The following is an 18,257-nucleotide window of genomic DNA, read 5'->3' as shown; positions in this document are numbered from 1 at the left end:
TAGGCACTGCAGTGAAATTAGTATTACCATATAGAACTTTGTCCTCTGCTCAAAAACTCTTTATTATCTCCTGACTAAATCATAAATCAGGCTTTTAAGTCCTCCACAATCCCTCCAAACCCACTATGCCAAATTTATACTATGCTCCTCTTTGAATTTTGTCTTAATTAAACTGGTTTATTCTTCACTGCCTCCATTCTTTTACTCTGACATTCCAGTTTCTTCTCCCTCACTTCTTCATGTTCAAATTCTACTGTCCCTTAAATTCCAATTCAAAAGCTATTTTCCGACTTCCCTGGTGGTCCAGTGGTTAAGATTCCACTCTTCCAATGCAGGGGTCCCAGGTTCGACCCCTGGTCAGGGAAATAGATCCTGCATGCTGCAACTAAGAGTCTACATGCCACAACTAGAAGAGCCCGCATGCTGCAACTAAAGATCTCACATGCTGCAACTAAGATCCCACACACCACAACTAAGACCTGGCACAGCCAAATAAATAAATAAATAATTTTAAAAAGCCCACAAAAACCAAAAGCTATTTTCTCCTAAGAAAGCCATCTCTCATCTCCATTCCTATGAATTACCTTTTTTGGATCTACCACTTTCCACCTTGTACAAAAACAATTATCAAGTGCATGCTGTGTACAACATGCTCTGCTAAACATTTTACATCATAATCGCTAATTTTCATAATAACAGTGCCTGAAAGGCAGGTAATTTCATTCCAATGTAACACAGCTGATAAGCTGCAGTGCTATATTTTGTGTTATTAGGTTTGATTTCAAAGACTGTTCTCTTTCTACTATACTGCACTGTCACTTTGGTTTTAAAATATCATTAACATTACTTAATAATTTAATTAAACTTATGTGTACCCAACTTTGCCCTACAAAAGATCTGAAACATCTAATTATTTGCTCAAGTATATTAATATCATTCTTACTATCCAACAATGATCTGAGATGACTCAGAAAAATAAGAAGATACAAACCACAACGGGGAAAATCATAATCAATGTAAAAAGAGGAAACAAATATGCTAACTATAAATGTTAACACAGTTGCTTGCACTGTACATAAAATTTGACAGTCAAGACAAGACAGGAAAACACAAAATTTAATTCAATGCCAGAAAGGAAGAAGCTCACAAGTACCTCAGGGCAGGCAAGGATTTCCCGTACTAAGTTGGAAATAGATTTTCATGTGGTATAGTGTTTTTAGAAAGCAATATTATTGCTGCATTGGAGTGACAAGTTCTTAAGAGTCTGGCTTCTTTTGTGTCCTATATAACACAACACAGCAGTGTTTAATTTGTTGAATGACTGACCAGTAAGTATTGGAGGTCAATATAAGGTAAAGAACAGATTCACAGTTTAAGAGGAAGTAAAAGAGAAGACTGGTGGTTGTGGTGAGAACAATAAATGCAGACTTAGAGGTCTCTATAGGATAATATCTTTTCTTTCTTTCTGTATTTCTCCAAACAATATTTTAAAATGTGAATACCATTCTTAGCTTGTGAGCCTTACAAAAACAGACTGCTAAAAAAAAACAAAACAAAACAAAACAGACTGCTGACCAGCCATAGTTTGCAACCCCTGGTCTGCAGGATAAAATTCTAACTTCTTAGTTTCACATAAAAAGACCTTTATAATCTAAATCCAATCTATTTCTCTAGTCATGTTATCCCACACTCACTTAAGTCTATACTTCTTAGATGCAGAATTTTTCAGTTTCCTGAATATTAAGTCTAAGGCTTTTCATAGCTCTGGGCCATTGCTCTTGCAGCTCCCTTAGGTTTTCTCCATTTCTCAGTTTATACAGTTATTCACCATTCAAAATCCATCCCAAATGTCACTTATTTATACACCTTTCCCAATTCACCCAAGGAGTGATCTATTACCTTTTCTATTCAAAAACCTCTTTTTTATTGTTCATATCTCTCTTAAAGCCTTCATCATGCTGAATGATATTTTTCCAGTCTCCCTCCTCCTATCCCCACTACTCTGTCTAAGGCATGGATGGTCTTATCCATCTTGATATTCCCACTCCCCTACATTGGTGCCTAACAATACCTAGCATTATAGCACATGCTCAATAAATATTCATCAACTAGAGAAGTCTTCATACTTTTTAATATAAGTATCTATGTGTAATAATGACTAAGATAATATCCTAAAACTGTAACTTTATACAATCATAATTGGGTTCCACTGCTTAGGTTTTTTAAAAAAGAAAAATAATTTCACTGTGATTTTAAGAGAATTTTCTATTTTACATGCCTGGTTGTGTTCATGAGCTGTGCAATTATCTGTTCCATTATATTCTGTAAGCTGTTCTCTTCTTTTTTCTCTAATAAGAATTTTATGAACATCATCTTCCAGTCTATTGAAGAATCCTCCATCATGTGATAAAGTCTGAGAAGAACTCAATTCCTGTCAAAAATGAATTAAGATTTACTATCAATCAACACAAAAGTGCATGCATGCATTTAATAAACCTGGTCAGCCACTAGAAGGATAGAGAATGAAAAAAAAATAACATAGAGACAGTCAACCATCTGATTCTTCTCTATCTCCAGAAGATAACCAGTAGAGATACATTTGCAAATGTCCTTTTCTTTACTTCATATTTTTTGAGTTGGGTATTGCTTGATTTTTAAATTATTTTTTATCCATGTACCATACAATTTACCCATTTAATTTGCACATTTAAATGGTTTTTAATATATTCACAGAGTTGTACAACCATAACCCATTTATAAAGTTACATCAAGCCCAAAAAGAAACCCAGAACTTATTAGCATCATTTCCTATTCCCTCCTAATCCCTCCCCTCAGCTGTTCCCTAGGCAACACTAATCTACTTTCTGTCTGTATAGATTTGGCTATTCTGGACATCTGATATAAATGGAATCATACCGTATAAGGTCTTTTGTGACTGGCTTCTTTCACTTTGCAAAATGTTTTCAAGATTCATCCATATTATAGCATCTATCAGCACTTCATTCCTTATTGCCAAATAATATCCCACTGATGGAGACACCATATTTTATTTCTCAATTCATCAGTTGATGGACATTTGAGCTGTTTCTACCTTTTGGTTATTATGAATAATGCTCCGGTAAACATTCATGCAACAAGTTTTTGTGTGGACATGTTTTCAGTTCTCTTGGGTATATACCTGGAAGTAGAATTGCTGGGACATATGGTAACTCTATGTGTAACCTTTTGAAAAATTGCCAAATAGTTTTCCAAAGTGACCATACTATTTTACAACTTGTTAATGTATTCAGTGTATGAGGCTTCTAATTTCTCCACATTCTCACCAACACTTGTTATTATACATCTTTTCAAATTATAAACACCCTAGTGGGTGTGAAGTGGGTGTGAAAGAGATTCATTGTGGTTTTGAATTGCATTTACCTGATGGCTAATGGTGCTAAGCATCTTTTCATGTGCTTATTGGACATTTGTATATCTTTGTGAAAAAACGTTTATTCAGATAGCTTGCCCAATTTTTTTGTTATTTTTTTGTTTTTTAAACTACATGTGAATTTATTATTAAAAAATTTTTTTTTGGCTGCACCACACAGCACATGCAATCTTAGTTCCCCAACCACGGATCGAAACTGTACCCCCTGCATTGGAAGCATGGAGTCTTAACCACTGGACCGCCAGAGAAGTCCACTTTGCCCAATTTTTAATTAGGTTACTTTTTATTTTTGAGTTGTAGGAGTTCTTTATAAATTCTAGAAACAAGTCTCTTATCAAATACATGATTTGCAAATATTTTCTCCCATTCTGTGGGTTGTCTTTTCACATTCTTGACAGTATCCTTAGTATCACAAAAGTTTTAATCTTGACAAAGTCCAATTTATCCAAGAAATCACTGCCTAACTCAGGGTCATCAAGATTTACTCCTATATTTTCTTCTAAGAGCTTTATAGTTTTAGTTCTTACATTTAAGTTTATAATCCATTTTGAGTTATTTTTTGCATATGGTGTGAGAAGGGGTCCAAATTCATTCTTTTGCATGTGGCTATCCAGCATCATTTGTTAAAAGATTATTATTTTCCCATTGAATTGTCTTGGCACCCTTGTCCAAAATCAATTGAACATAAATAAAAAGGCTTCTTTCTGGACTCTTAATTTTATTCTTTCAACCCATATGTCTACCCTTATGCCATACCACACTGCCTTAACTACTCTAGCCTTGTATTGCTCAAACTTTTACAGTATATTTAAAAGCAGTTTTTACATAAATTCTACACACAAATGATAAGGAGATAAGACTATCACAATCTACTCAATTATGTAAAGTTAGAGATTTTATATGTTCTCCAAGAAAAGTTATCATTTCCTTTCCAACTTCCTGTCGCAAGACAGAGACTGAAGAAAATGTTCCTCTCACTCTCATAGCTTTTCCCTATGTCCCACATTCTTGAGTTTTAATATTCCCGATTTTACCCATTTCAACTGTATTTGTCAGCAAATGACCCAACAGTTCAATGACTGTTCATCCTTTTCCTTTCACCTTATCTTAGAAAGTGTTTGAAAGAAAAAAAAAGTGTCTATCAGTGCTTAATATACAAATAATATTTTAAATGTTTGTAGAGCACTTTATATTTTGCAAAGCACTTACAGAAACATCCCTTTAGTTGAATCTCATTAACACTGTAAGAAATTGATAGAGCAAGAATATTTTCCCCACAAAGTAATCATAGTCATAGGAAAGTTAAATAACTTGCTCATGAGTGATTCTACTGCCAAGTGGTACAGCTATAACTCAAAGTCTACTGCTTCATAAAATACCTCCAGTATATTCTGGTAAGACTTCATTTTAAAGCAATGAATACAACAGTGCTTAAAACACTGCTGAGCTTCTATGGAAGGTATAGCATGATGATGGCAACTAATCAGCCTCTGGATTTCACTACTTTAAATAGTGCCGTTCCAACTAATGTCCTCTGTTTTTTGATAGCTGCCACCATTACCAGCATGCCTATCCCAAAGGGTACTCTGTCCTTGATATTTTTTCTTTAGTGAGGCATAAAATTTCTTTTCAGCCTAAGGATAGAAGTTTTCAAAAGATACCTTGACAGGAAACTACAGAGAAATGAAACAAAAATGAACCAACAACGCCCCCCTCCCCCAACACACACCTCAACAGAAAAAAGACAAAAATGCACCAAGTGTTAAGAACACAGATTCTTTAATAAGTCTAGCCAATTCAATTTAACAAATTCTGAGCACCTATTATGTGCCAAGAATGTAATGAAAAAGACAGTACAGTGTTTGTGTAAGTATAGCCTTATAGATCACTGGAACATAATTAGGAGACTGGACATAAGCCTTCACATATTTATGGTCAATTTATTTTTTATGAAGGTGTCAAGTTACTTCATTAAAGAAACAATATTGTTTTCAACAAATGGTGCTGGGAGAACTGGATATAAACATGCCAAAAGTGTATCTGAACTCTTTCTTCACACTACGCACAAAAATTAACTCAAAATTAGATCATGGAGAAGATTCTGTGAAGATGGCAGAGTAGCAAGCACCAGGAACCTGTGTCCTCACACAGACAATAATAACTGCATTGGCAGAATCTGTCTGATTTGGGAACAACTATTTTGGAACTCTGAAGTCTGTTGAAGGCTTGCAACTTCCAGGGAAACTCTTGGATGGTAAACTGCAGTAAATTTTGGTCAATTTCAGCTCTTAGCACAGTAGCAACTACCCATCCACCACCCTCAGTGATGTGGCAGGCAACTGTGTACATGTTCCTGGAGCAGCTTGTACACAGCTTATGGGAGCCAGGGTGGGCAGCAAGGAGCCTCTCCTCCAAATAATCTGTGGGGATCTGTGTTCTGGTCACTAATTGCCGCTTCTGATTACAGAGGTGCAGACCAAGAGACAAAGAGGCAGGCAGCGGTTGTTGCTGCACCTCCCCTCATTGTTGCAAGCCCCTCCCCCTCTAGCTGAAGTGACTTCCAGTGGATTTAAAGAGCTAGTGCCCTCCCCCTCCCCCCTCATATTTTGCTTTTCCACTTTTGAGAGCCAGACTTTAAACAAGAGGCCATTCATGGGCTTCCCTGGTAGCACAGTGGTTAAGAATCCGCCTGCCAATGCAGGAGACACAGGTTTGAGCCCTGGTCCGGGAAGATCCCACATGCCACAGAGCAACTAAGCCTGTAAGCCACAACTACTGAGCCTGCACTCTAGAGCCTGCGAGCCACAACTACCAAGCCTGCAGGCCACAACTACTGAAGCCCGCACATCTAGAGCCCATGCTCCGCAACAAGAGAAGCCACTGCGGTGAGAAACCTGTACATCTCAACAAAGAGTAGCCCCCTGCTTGCCACAACTAGAAAAAGCCTGCACGTGGCAACAAAGACCCAACGCAGCCAAAAATAAAATAAATAACAAATTAAAAATATATATTAATGTTTGAAAAAATACAATAAAGACCAGCTTATTTAAAAAAAATAGGCCATTCAAAAACAACTGCCTGTAAGGGGAAAATTAGAAAGTGACTATGAATGCCCAAGGAAAGGCTATGAAAAGACCTAAGACATTAAGTTTACAACAATCAAAAAAAAAAACACCCCAGAACAGTAATAAAAAACACCAATCAATCCCTGAGGAAGGAGGAGAATCTGATTTCCAGAGTTACCATATTACTAGACTCAAATGTCTCATATTCAACAAAAAATCACAAGGCATACAAAGAAACAGTAAAGTATAACCCATTGAAAGTAAAAAGAAATCAATAGAAACTGTTCCTGAAAAATACTTATTTATGGCAGTTGTATTAGACAAAGACTTTAAAACAACTCAACTGTCTCAAAGACGCTCAAAGATTTAAAGGAAGATGTGGAGAAAATCAAGAAAACAATGTGTGGACAAAATGGAAATGTAATTAGGGTTTAAAAAAAGAAACCTAAAGGGATGCCAAAAGGAAATTCTGGAGCTAAAAAGTACAATAACTGAAACAACACATTCACTAGAGTGACTGAAAGGCAGAGTTGAGCAGGCAGAAGAAAGAATCAGTAAACTTAAAGACAGGACAACAGAAATTATCTAAGCTGAAGAACAGAAAGAAAAAAGATTGAAGAAAAGCAAACAGAGCCTAAGGGACCTGTGGGACACCATCAAGCAGGCCAACATACAAATTGTGGGAGTCTTAGAAGAAGAAAAGAGATAGAAAGGGGCAGAGAGAATATCTGAAGAAATAATGGCTAAAAACTTCCCAAATCAGGGCTTCCCTGGTGGCTCAGTGGTTGAGAGTCCGCCTGCCAACGCAGGCGACACGGGTTCATGCCCCGGTCCGGGAAGATCCCCCATTCCGTGGAGCGGCTGGGCCTGTGAGCCATGGCCGCTGAGCCTGCACGTCCAGAGCCTGTGCTCCGCAACAGAAGAGGCCACAGCAGTGAGAGGCCCACGTACCTCAAAAAAAAACAAAAAACAAAAACCACAAACTTCCCAAATCTGATGAAAGACATGACTATAAACATCCAAGAAGCTTAAAGAACTCCAAGTAAGATGGACTCAAAAAGACCCACAGCAAGTCACATTATAATAAATTTTCAAAAGACAATGACAAGGGGCTTCCCCAGTGGTCCAGTGGTAAAGAATCCCCCTTCCACTGCAGGGGACACAGGTTCAATCCCTGGTTGGGGGAACTAAGATACCACATGCCGTGGGGCAACTAAGCCCACATGCCACAGCTACTAAGCCCACGCACCTCAACTAGAGAGAGTCCACATGCCACAAAATACAGAGTCCACATGCTCTGGAGCCCGCACACCACAATTACAGAGCCAACGTGCTCTGGAGCCCATGCGCCACAACTAGAGAGAAAAAACCTGCATGCCACACAACTAGAGAGAAGCCTGCGCACTGCAACGAAGACCTGACGCAGCCAATTAAAAAAAAAAAAAAGACAATGACAAAATAAAATCATAAAAGCAGCAAAAGGAAGAAAAGCATCATATACAAGGGATCCTCTATAAGGTCATAAGCAGTTTTCTCATCAGAAACTTTGAAGGCCAGGAGACAATGGGCTGAAATATTAAAAATACTAAAAGAAAAAAACCTTTCAACCAAGAATGTTATATGTGGCAAAACTCTCCTTCAAAAGTGAGTGAGAAATCAAGATGTTCCCAGAAAAACAAAATCTGAGGGAGTTTGTGACCACTAGACCTGCCCTGCAAGAAATACTCACAGTAGTGCTGGGAAGGTAAAAAGAACGAACATTAGACAGTAACTGAAAGCCACATGGGGAAATAAACATCTCAATAAAGGCTAATTATAAAACCAAGTATTGGGCTTCCCTGGTGGCGCAGTGGTTGGGAGTCCACCTGCTGATGCAGGGGACACAGGTTCGTGCCCCGGTCTGGGAAGATCCCACATGCCACGGAGCGGCTGGGCCCGTGAGCCATGGCCGCTGAGCCTGCGCGTCCGGAGCCTGTGCTCTGCAATGGGAGAGGCCACAACAGTGAGAGGCCTGCGTACCGCAAAAAAAAAAAGCAAGTATTATTGTAACAATGGCATGTGACTGTACTTTTTGAGAGACTAATATGTTTAAAGGAACAAAAACAATTATTAGTGTAAATGCTAACATTAACATAACTTTGATTTGTAACTCCAAATCTTGTTTTCTACAGAACTTGAAAGACTAATGCACTTAAAATAATTATCAGTTTATGTTTTGGGGCATGCAATGCATAAAGATGTAATTTTATGACATCAGCAACTGAAAGGGAAGAGTGGTCAAGACAGCAGAGTACAGAGACCAAGAGCTCACCTCCTCTCACAAGCACACCAACTTCACACCTATCTGCAGAACAACCACTGATGAAGAAGACTAGAACCTACCAGGAAAGATCTTCTACAACTAAAGACATAATGAGATGGGTGGGAGGGGTGGACTCGTGACACAGTCTAATCCCATACCCCAAGGTGGGCAACGCAAAAACTGGAGAATAACTATACTGCAGAGGTTCTCCCACAGGAATGAGAATTCTGAGCCCCATGTCAGGCCCCCCAGCCCAGGGGTCCAGCACAGTGAAGACAAGCCCCCAGAGCATTCAGCTTTGAAGGTCAGTGGGAATTAACTACAGGAGCCCCACAGGACTGGGGGTGATAGAGACTTTACTCTTAAAGGTTGCACACAAAATCTCATGCACACCGGGGCCCAGGGCAAAAGCAGTAATTTGACAGGAGTACATCTACCTGCTGGTCTTGGAGAGTCTCCTGGAAAGGTGGGGGGTGGATGCGGTTCACCCGGGGGGACACAGACACTGGTGACAGACATACTGGGGAACATTCAGCTGTGTGAACTCTGCTGCCATGGGGGCTGACATCTGGGCTCATCAGCTCCAAGACCTGGCACCACCCAAGAGCCTGCAGGCTACAGTGCTAGGACACCTCAGGCCAAACAACTAACTGGGCAGGGACACAGCCCCAGGCATCAACAAACAGGCTGCCTATAGACTTCCTGAGCCCACAGCTGCCTCCAAACATGCCCCTAGATATGGCCCTGCCCACCAGAGGGCCGAGACCCAGATCCACTCACCAGTGGCCAGGCATCGGCCCCTCCCACCAGCAAGCCTGCACAAGCTCTAGATTAGCCTCACCCACTGCAGGCAGACACCAGAAGTAAGAAAACTATGATCCTGCAATGCAGGCCAGACCCAACCCTGGGACCAGCCAGGCCCTGACCCTGCCCACTAGCTGGCCAAAGCAACCTCTGGGACACCGTGGACCCAAAAACTGTATCAGGAATTGCCTCCCCCAAAAAATCTGAAACGAGCTCTGAGATCCCTGGGACCTATAGCCAGACTCTAGGACAAGCTCTGCCTGCCAGTATTCCAGCACTAACCACAGGATCTGGCAACGGTGGACTGGCAACAGCCACAGACTCTTCAGGACCCTGACTCTGCCCACCAGTAAGCCAGTATTAGCCCCAGGGCTCCCTAGGACTCTGCATCCAATCCAGCCACTTTATGACCAGGCCCTATTAAACAGCAGCCAACAGCATCTGCACAAGGCAGGGCCTAGCAACTAAGCAGACTAGGGGCCAATCAAGGCTACCAGACTGCTCACATAGTGAGCCTGCTGCAAAAGAAGGACCACACAGCTCTCTTAGTGGGAAGCCCTAGAGCACACAGCTTGGGTGCCAAGAGGAGAGTGCACAGTGGGGACACACAGGATGCTTCCTACAGAAGGCCACTTCTCCTAGGTCAAGAATCAGAGCTGACCTATCACATACAGAGATATGAATAGCAACGTAGACAAAATGAGGCAGCAGAGGAATATGTTCCAGACAAAGGAACAAAATAAAACCCCAGAAGAAGAACTAAGTGAACTGGAGATAGGTAATCTACCCGAGAAAGAGTTCAAAGGAAGGATCATAAAGAAGATCCAAGAACTCGGCAGGAGAATGGATGCACAGAGCAAGAAGTCGGAAGTTTTTAACAAACAGCTACAAAACCATAAAGAACAACCAAACAAAGATGAAGAATACAATAACTGAAATGAAAAATACACTAGAATGACTCAATAGTAAACTAAATACTTCAGAAGAATGGATCAGTGAAATCACTGCCACTGAACAGTAAAAAAGAAAAAAGAATGAAAAGAAATGAAGACAGTTTAAGAGACCTCCCGGACAACATCAAAAGCACTAATATTCACATTACAGGGGCCCCAGAAGAAGAAGAGAGAAAGGGCCCGAGAAAATACCTGAAGAGATAATAGCTAAAAAACTCCCTTGAAAAGTAAACAGTCACCCAAGTCCAGGAAGCACAGAGTCTCATACAAGATTAACCCAAAGAGGAATACACCAAGATAAACTGGAATTAAAATGACAAAAAATAAAGATAAAGAGACTATACTAACAGCAGCAAGGGAAAAGCAAAAAATAACATACAAGTGAACTCCCATAAGGTTATCAGCTGATTTTTCAGCAGAAACTCTGCAGTACAGAAGGGAGTAGCATGATATATTTAAGGTGATGAAAAGGAAAAACCTACAACCAAAATACTCTATCCAGCAAGGCTCTCATTCAGATTTGACAGAGAAATCAAAGGCTTTACAGACAAACACAAAATGAAGGAATTCTGTACCACCAAACCAGCTTTACAAAAAACGTTAAAGGAACTTATCTAGGCAAAAATGAAAAGGCCACAACTAGAAACAAGAAAATTACAGAATGAAAAGGCTCACTGGTAAAGGCAAACATACGATAAAGGTAAGAAATCATCCACACACCAAGCTTGTAGGGAGATTTAAAGACAAAAGTAGTAAAATGGGGCTTCCCTGGTGGTGCAGTGGTTAAGAATCCGCCTGCCAATGCAGGGGACATAGGTTTGAGCCCTGGTCCGGGAAGATCCCACATGCCACAGAGCAACTAAGCCTATGCGCCACAACTACTGAGCCTGCGCTCTAGGGCCTGCGAGCCACAACTACTGAAGCACACACGCCTAGAGCCCGAGCTCCGCAACAAGAGAAGCCACTGCAATGAGAAGCCTGCACACCGCAAAGAAGAGTAGCCCCCACTCACGCAACTAGACAAAGCCACACGCAACAACAAAGAACCAACGCAGCCAAAAATAAATAAACAAATTTATTTTTTAAAAAAAGTAGTAAAATGATCTGTACCCACAATAAGCAGTTAAGGAATGCACAAAACAATCAGACATAAAATATGATATAAAAAAACAGTAATCATGAGGGGAGGAGAATACAAATGCAAGGTATTTAAAAGGCATTTGAAATTAAGGGTTAAGCTACTTAAAACAATCACGTATATACATACACTGCTATACAAAAAGCTTGCGGTAAACACCAAATCTATACCAAATCTAAAACACCAAATCTATAACAGATATACACACAAATAAGAAAAAGGAATACAAATACAATACTAAATATAAAGTCATCAAATCACAAGAGAAGAGAACAAAAGAAGAAAGGGGGAAAATACCTACAAAAAAAAATCCAAAACAATTAACAAAATGGCAATAAGTACCTTAAATATAAATGGATAAAATGTTCCAACCAAAAGACATAGACTTCCTGAATATATACAAAAACAAGACCCATATATATGCTGTCTATAAGAGACCTACTTCAGATCTCGAGACACATACAGACTGAAAGTGAGGGAATGGAAAAAGGTACTCCATACTAATGCAAATCAAAAGAAAGGTGGAATAACAATATATCAGACAAAACAGACTTTAAAGACTGTTACAAGAGACAAAGAAGGACACCACATAATGACCAAGGGATATAACAATTGTAAACATTTATTCACCTAACACAGGAAGACCTCAATACATAAGGCAAATGCTAACAGCCATAACAGGGGAAATCAACAGTAACACAATCATAGTAAGGGACTTTAACACCCCACTTTCACCAATGGACAAATCATCCAAAATGAAAATAAATAAGAAAACACAAGCTTTAAATGATACATTAAACAAGAAAGACAACTGATATTTATAGGACATTCCATCCAAAAACAATAGAATACACTTACTTCTCCAGCACACAAGGAACATTCTCCAGGATAGATTATATCTTCAGTCACAAATCAAGCCTTTGTAAATTTAAGAAAATTGAAATCTTATCAAGAATCTTTTCCAACCACAACGCTATGGGACTAGATATCAATTACAGGAAAAACACTGTAAAAAATACCAACACGTGGAGGCTAAACAATAGACTACTAAATAACCAATAAATCACTGAACAAATCAAAGATGAAATCCAAAAATACCTAGAAACAAATGACAATGAAAACATAATGACCCAAAACCTATGGGATGCAGCTAACCAGTTCTAAGAGGGAAGTTTATAGCACTACAATCCTACTGCAAGAAACAAGAAAAATCTCAAATAAACAACCTAACCTTACACCTAAAGCATTAGAGAAAGAAGAAAAAAAAAAACCCAAAGTTAGCAGAAGGAATGAAATCATAAAGATCAGATCAGAAATAAATGAAAAAGAAATGAAGGAAACAATAGCAAAGATCAATAAAACTAAAAGCTGGTTCTTTGAGAAGATAAACAAAATTGATAAACCATTACCCAGAATCATCAAGAAAAAAAAGGGAGGAGACTCAAATCAACAGAATTAGAAATGAAAAAGGAGAAGTAACAACTGACACTGCAGAAATACAAAGGATCATGAGATTACTACAAGCAACTCTATGCCAATAAAATGGACAACCTGGAAGAAATGGACAAAATCTTAGAAAAGCACAACCTTCCAAGACTGAACCAGAAAAAATAGAAAATATGAACAGACCAATCACAAGCACTGAAATTGAAACTGTGATTAAAACTCTTCCAACAAACAAAAGCCCAGGACCAGATGGCTTCACAGGTGAATTCTACCAAACATTTAGAGAACAGCTAACACCTATCCTTCTCAAACTCTTCCAGAATATAGCAGAGGGAGAAACACTCCCAAACTCATTCTACGAGGCCACCATCACCCTGACACTAAAACCAGACAAAGATGTCACTAAAAAAGAAAACTACAGGCCAATATCACTGATGAACACAGATGCAAAAATCCTCAACAAGATACTAGCAAACAGAATCCAACAGCACATTAAAAGGATCATACACCACGATCAACTGGGACTGGATCCCAGGACTGCAAGGATTCTTCAATATACTCAAATCAATCAATGTGATACACCATATTAACAAACTGAAGTATAAAAACCATATGAAAATCTCAACAGATACAGAAAAAAGCTTTCGACAAAATTCAACACCCATTTATGAGAAAGACTCTCCAGAAGGTAGGCATGGAAGAAACCTACCTCAACATAATAGAGGCCATATATGACAAACCCACAGCCAACTTCATTCTCAATGGTGAAAAACTGAAACCCTTTCCGCTAAGATCAAGAAGACGACAAGGTTGCCCACTCTCACCACTATTATTCAACACAGTTTTGGAAGTTTTAGCCACAGCAATCAGAGAAGAAAAAGAAATAAATGGAATCTAAATCAGAAAAGAAGAAGTAAAACTGTCACTGTTTGCCGATGACATGATACTATACATAGAGAATCCTAAAGATGCTACCAGAAAACTACTAGAGCTAATCAATTAATTTAATGAAGTAGCAGGATATAACAATGCACATAAATCTCTTGCATTCCTATACACTAATGATGAAAAATCTGAGAGAGAAATTAAGGAAACATTCCCATTTACTATTGCAACAAAAAGAATAAAACACCTAGGAATAAACCTACCTAAGGAGACAAAAGACTTGTACGCAGAAAACTATAAGACACTGATGACAGAAATTAAAGATGACAGAAACAGATGGAGAGATAGACCGTGTTCTTGGATTGGAAGAATCAACATTGTGAAAATGACTACACTACCGAAAGCAATCTACAGATTCAATGCAATCCCTATCAAACTACCACTGGCATTTTTCACAGAAATAGAACAAAAAATTTCACAATTTGTATGGAAACACAAAAGACCCCAAATAGCCAAAGCAATCTTGAGAAAGAAAAACAGAGCTGGAAGAATCAGGCTCCCGGACTTCAGACTATACTACAAAGCTACAGTACTCAAGAAAATATGGTACTGGCACAAAAACAGAAATATAGATCAATGGAACAGGATAGAAAGCCCAGAGATAAACTCACGCACATCTGGTCACTTTATCTTTGATAAAGATGGCAAGAATGTACAATGGAGAAAAGACAGCCTCTTCAATAAGTGGTGCTGAGAAAACTGGACAGCTACATGTAAAAGAATGAAATTAGAAGACTTCCTAACACCATAGACAAAAATAAACTCCAAATGGATTAAAGACCTAACTGTAAGTCCAGACACTATCAAACTCTTAGAGGAAAACATAGGCAGAACACTCTATTACATAAATCACAGCAAGATCCTTTTTGACCCACCTCCTAGAGAAATGGAAATAAAAACAACAATAAACAAATGGGACCTAATGAAACTTCAAAGCTTTTGCACAGGAAAGAATACCATAAACAGATGAAAAGACAACCCTCAGGATGGCAGAAAATATTTGCAAACAAAGCAACTGACGAAGCTGCTTGTATATCTCCAAAATATACAACTCCAGCTCATTCAGTTCAACATCAAAAAAACAACCCAATCCAAAAATGCGTGGAAGACCTAAATAGACATTTCTCCAAAGAAGATATATAGATTTCCAACAAACACACGAAAGGATGCTCAACATCACTAATCATTAGAGAAATGCAAATCAAAACTACAATGTGGTATCACCTCACACCAGTCAAAATGGCCATCATCAAAATATCTACAAACAATAAATGCTAGAGAGGGTGTGGAGAAAAGGGAACCCTCTTGCACTGTTGGTGGGAATGTAAATTAATACAGCCACTATGCATAACAGTATGGAGGTTCCTTAAAAAACTAAAAATAGAACTACCATATGACCCAACAATCCCACTAGTGGGCATACACCCTGAGAAAACCATAATTCAAAAAGAGTCATGTACCACAATGTTCACTGCAGCACTATTTACAATAGCCAGGACATGGAAGCAACCTAAGTGTCCATCGACAGAAGAATGGTTAAAGAAGATGTGGCACATATATAGTGGAATATTACTCAGCCATAAAAAGAAATGAAATTGAGGTATTTGTACTGAGGTGGATGGACCTGGAGTCTGTCATACAGAGTGAAGTAAGTCAGAAAAAGAAAAGCGAATGCCATAAGCTAACACATATATATGGAATCTAAAAAGAAAAGTGGTTCTAATGAACCTAGGGGCAGGACAGGAATAAAGACACAAATGTAGAGAATGGACTTGAGGACACAGGGATGGGGAGGGGTAAGCTGGGATGAAATGAGAGAGTAGCACTGACATATATACACTACCAAATGTAAAACAGATAGCTAGTGGGAGGCAGCTGCATAGCACAGGGAGATCAGCTCGGTGCTTTGTGACCACCTAGAGGGGTGGGATAGGGAGAGTGGGAGGGAGACACAAAAGGTAAGAGATATGGAGATATGTGTATATGGATAGCTGATTCACTTTGTTACACAGTAGAAACTAACACAACATTGTAAAGCAATTATACTCCAATCAACATGTTAAAAAATAAATAAAATAAAATAAAGACTGTTACAAGAGACAAAGAAGAACACTTCATAATGATCAAGGGATCAATCCAAGAAGAAGATACAACAATTGTAAATATATGCATCCAACATAGGAGCACCTCAATATACAAGGCAAATGTTAACAGGAATAAAAGGGGAAATCAACAGTAACACAATAATAGTGGGGGACTTTAACACCCCACTTACATCAATAAACAGATCATCCAGAGAGAAAATCAATGACGATACATAGGCCTTAAATGATACCTTAGGCCAAATGGACTTAATTGATATTTATAGAGCATGCTATCCAAAGGCAGCAGAAAACACATTCTTTTCAAGTGCACATGGAACATTCACCAGGATAGATCACATGCTGGGCCACAAAGCAAGCCTTTAAGAAAACTGAAATAGCATCAAGCATGTTTTCTGACCACAACGCTATGAGATTAGAAATCAACTATAAGAAAAAACTGCAAAAAACACCAACACTTGGAGGCTAAACAATATGATACTAAACAACCAATGGATCACAGAAGTCAGAGGAAATCCAAAAATACCTAGAGACAAATGACAATGAAAACACAACGATCCAGGGACTTCCCTGGTGGTGCAGTGGTTAAGAACCCGCCTGCCAATGCAGGGGAGACAGGTTCGAGCCCTGGTTCAGGAAGATCCTACATGCTGTGGAGCAACTAAGTCTGTGTGCCAGAACTACTGACCCTGTGCTCTAGAGTCCGTGAGCCATAACTACTGAAGCCCGCGTGCCTAGATCCTGTGCTCCGCAACAAGAGAAGCCACCGCAATGAGAAGCCCACGCACCACAACAAAGAGCAGCCCCTGCTCTCCACAGCTAGAGAAAGCCGGAGCACAGCAACGAATACCCAACACAGCCTAAATAAATCAATTAATTAAATTAAAACACACACACACACACACACACACACACACACACAAACACACGATCCAAAACCTATGGGATGCAGCAAAAGCAGTTCTAAGAGGGAAATTTATAGCTATACAAGCTTATCTCAGGAAACAAGAAAAATCTCAAATAAACAACCTAACATTACATCTAAAGCAACTACAGAAAGAAGAACAAACAAAGCCCAAAGTAAGTAGTAAGTAGAAGGAAAGAAATCATAAAAATCAGAGCAGAAATAAATGAAACAGAGACTGAAAAAACAGTAGGAAAGATCAACAAAACTAAAACTGCTTCTTTGAAAAGATAAATGAAATTGATAAACCTTTAGCTAGACTCATTGAGCAAAAAAGGGAGAGGGCCCAAATCAATAAAACAAGAAATGAAAAAGGAGAAGTTACAACTGACACCACAGAAATAGAAAGGACCATGACAGACTACTATGAGCAGCTATATGCCAATAAAAATGGATACCCTAGAAGAAATGGACAAATTCTTAGAAAGGTGTTATACAATCTTCAAGACTGAAACAGGAAGAAACAGAAAATATGAACAGACCAATCACAAGTACTGAAATGGAAACAGATTTTAAAACCCTCAACAGAAAAAGTCCAGGACCAGATGGCTTCACAGACGAATTCTATCAAACATTTAGAGAAGAGTTAAAACCTATCCTTCTGAAACTATTCCAAAAAACTGCAGAGGAAGGAACACTTCCAAACTCATTCTATGAGGCCACCATCACCTTGAATACCAAAATTAGACAAAGATATCACAAAAAAAGAAAATTACAGACCAATATCACTGATGAACGTAGACACAAAAATCCTCAACAAAATACTAGTAAACTGAATCCAACAACACATTAAGGGGTCGTACACCATGATCAAGTGGGATTTATCACAGGGATGCAATGATTTTTCAATATCCACAAATCAATCAGTTTGATGAACCACATTAACGACTTGAAAAATAAAACCATACGATCATCTCAACAGATGCAGAAAAAGCTTCTGATAAAATTCAACATCCATTTATGATTAAAAGCTCTCCAGAAAGTAGGCACAATGGGAACACACTTCAACATAATAAAGGTCATATATGATGAACACACAGCTAATATCATACTCAACAGTGAAAAGCTGAAAGCTTTTCCTCTAAGATCAGAAACAAGACAAAGATGT

The 18,257-nt window shown here is 38.8% G+C and overlaps 1 protein-coding gene across 4 annotated transcripts in view; it reads right to left on the bottom strand.

Annotated features, from left to right (window-relative positions):
• The window catches only part of GKAP1 (G kinase anchoring protein 1), an 81,290-nt gene that overhangs the window by 16,207 nt on the left and 46,826 nt on the right, over nucleotides 1–18,257 (bottom strand). For 2 of the 4 annotated variants that reach the window (XM_029201638.1, XM_029201637.1), the window contains exon 8: nucleotides 2,279–2,431. The exons of the other annotated variants lie outside the window; for them this stretch is intronic. In XM_029201638.1, coding sequence (XP_029057471.1) covers nucleotides 2,279–2,431 — 153 coding nt within the window. The remainder of the gene's footprint in view (nucleotides 1–2,278; nucleotides 2,432–18,257) is intronic. 4 annotated transcript variants of the gene reach the window in all.

The sequence above is a fragment of the Monodon monoceros genome, unplaced genomic scaffold (genome assembly GCF_005190385.1).
Source record: "Monodon monoceros isolate NGI ecotype Baffin Bay Population unplaced genomic scaffold, NGI_Narwhal_1 Super_Scaffold_5, whole genome shotgun sequence".
In the NCBI taxonomy this organism is placed as follows: Eukaryota; Metazoa; Chordata; class Mammalia; order Artiodactyla; family Monodontidae; genus Monodon; species Monodon monoceros.
The sequence above is the reverse complement of the archived record's forward strand: the minus strand, read 5'-3'. Positions and strand labels throughout refer to the sequence as shown.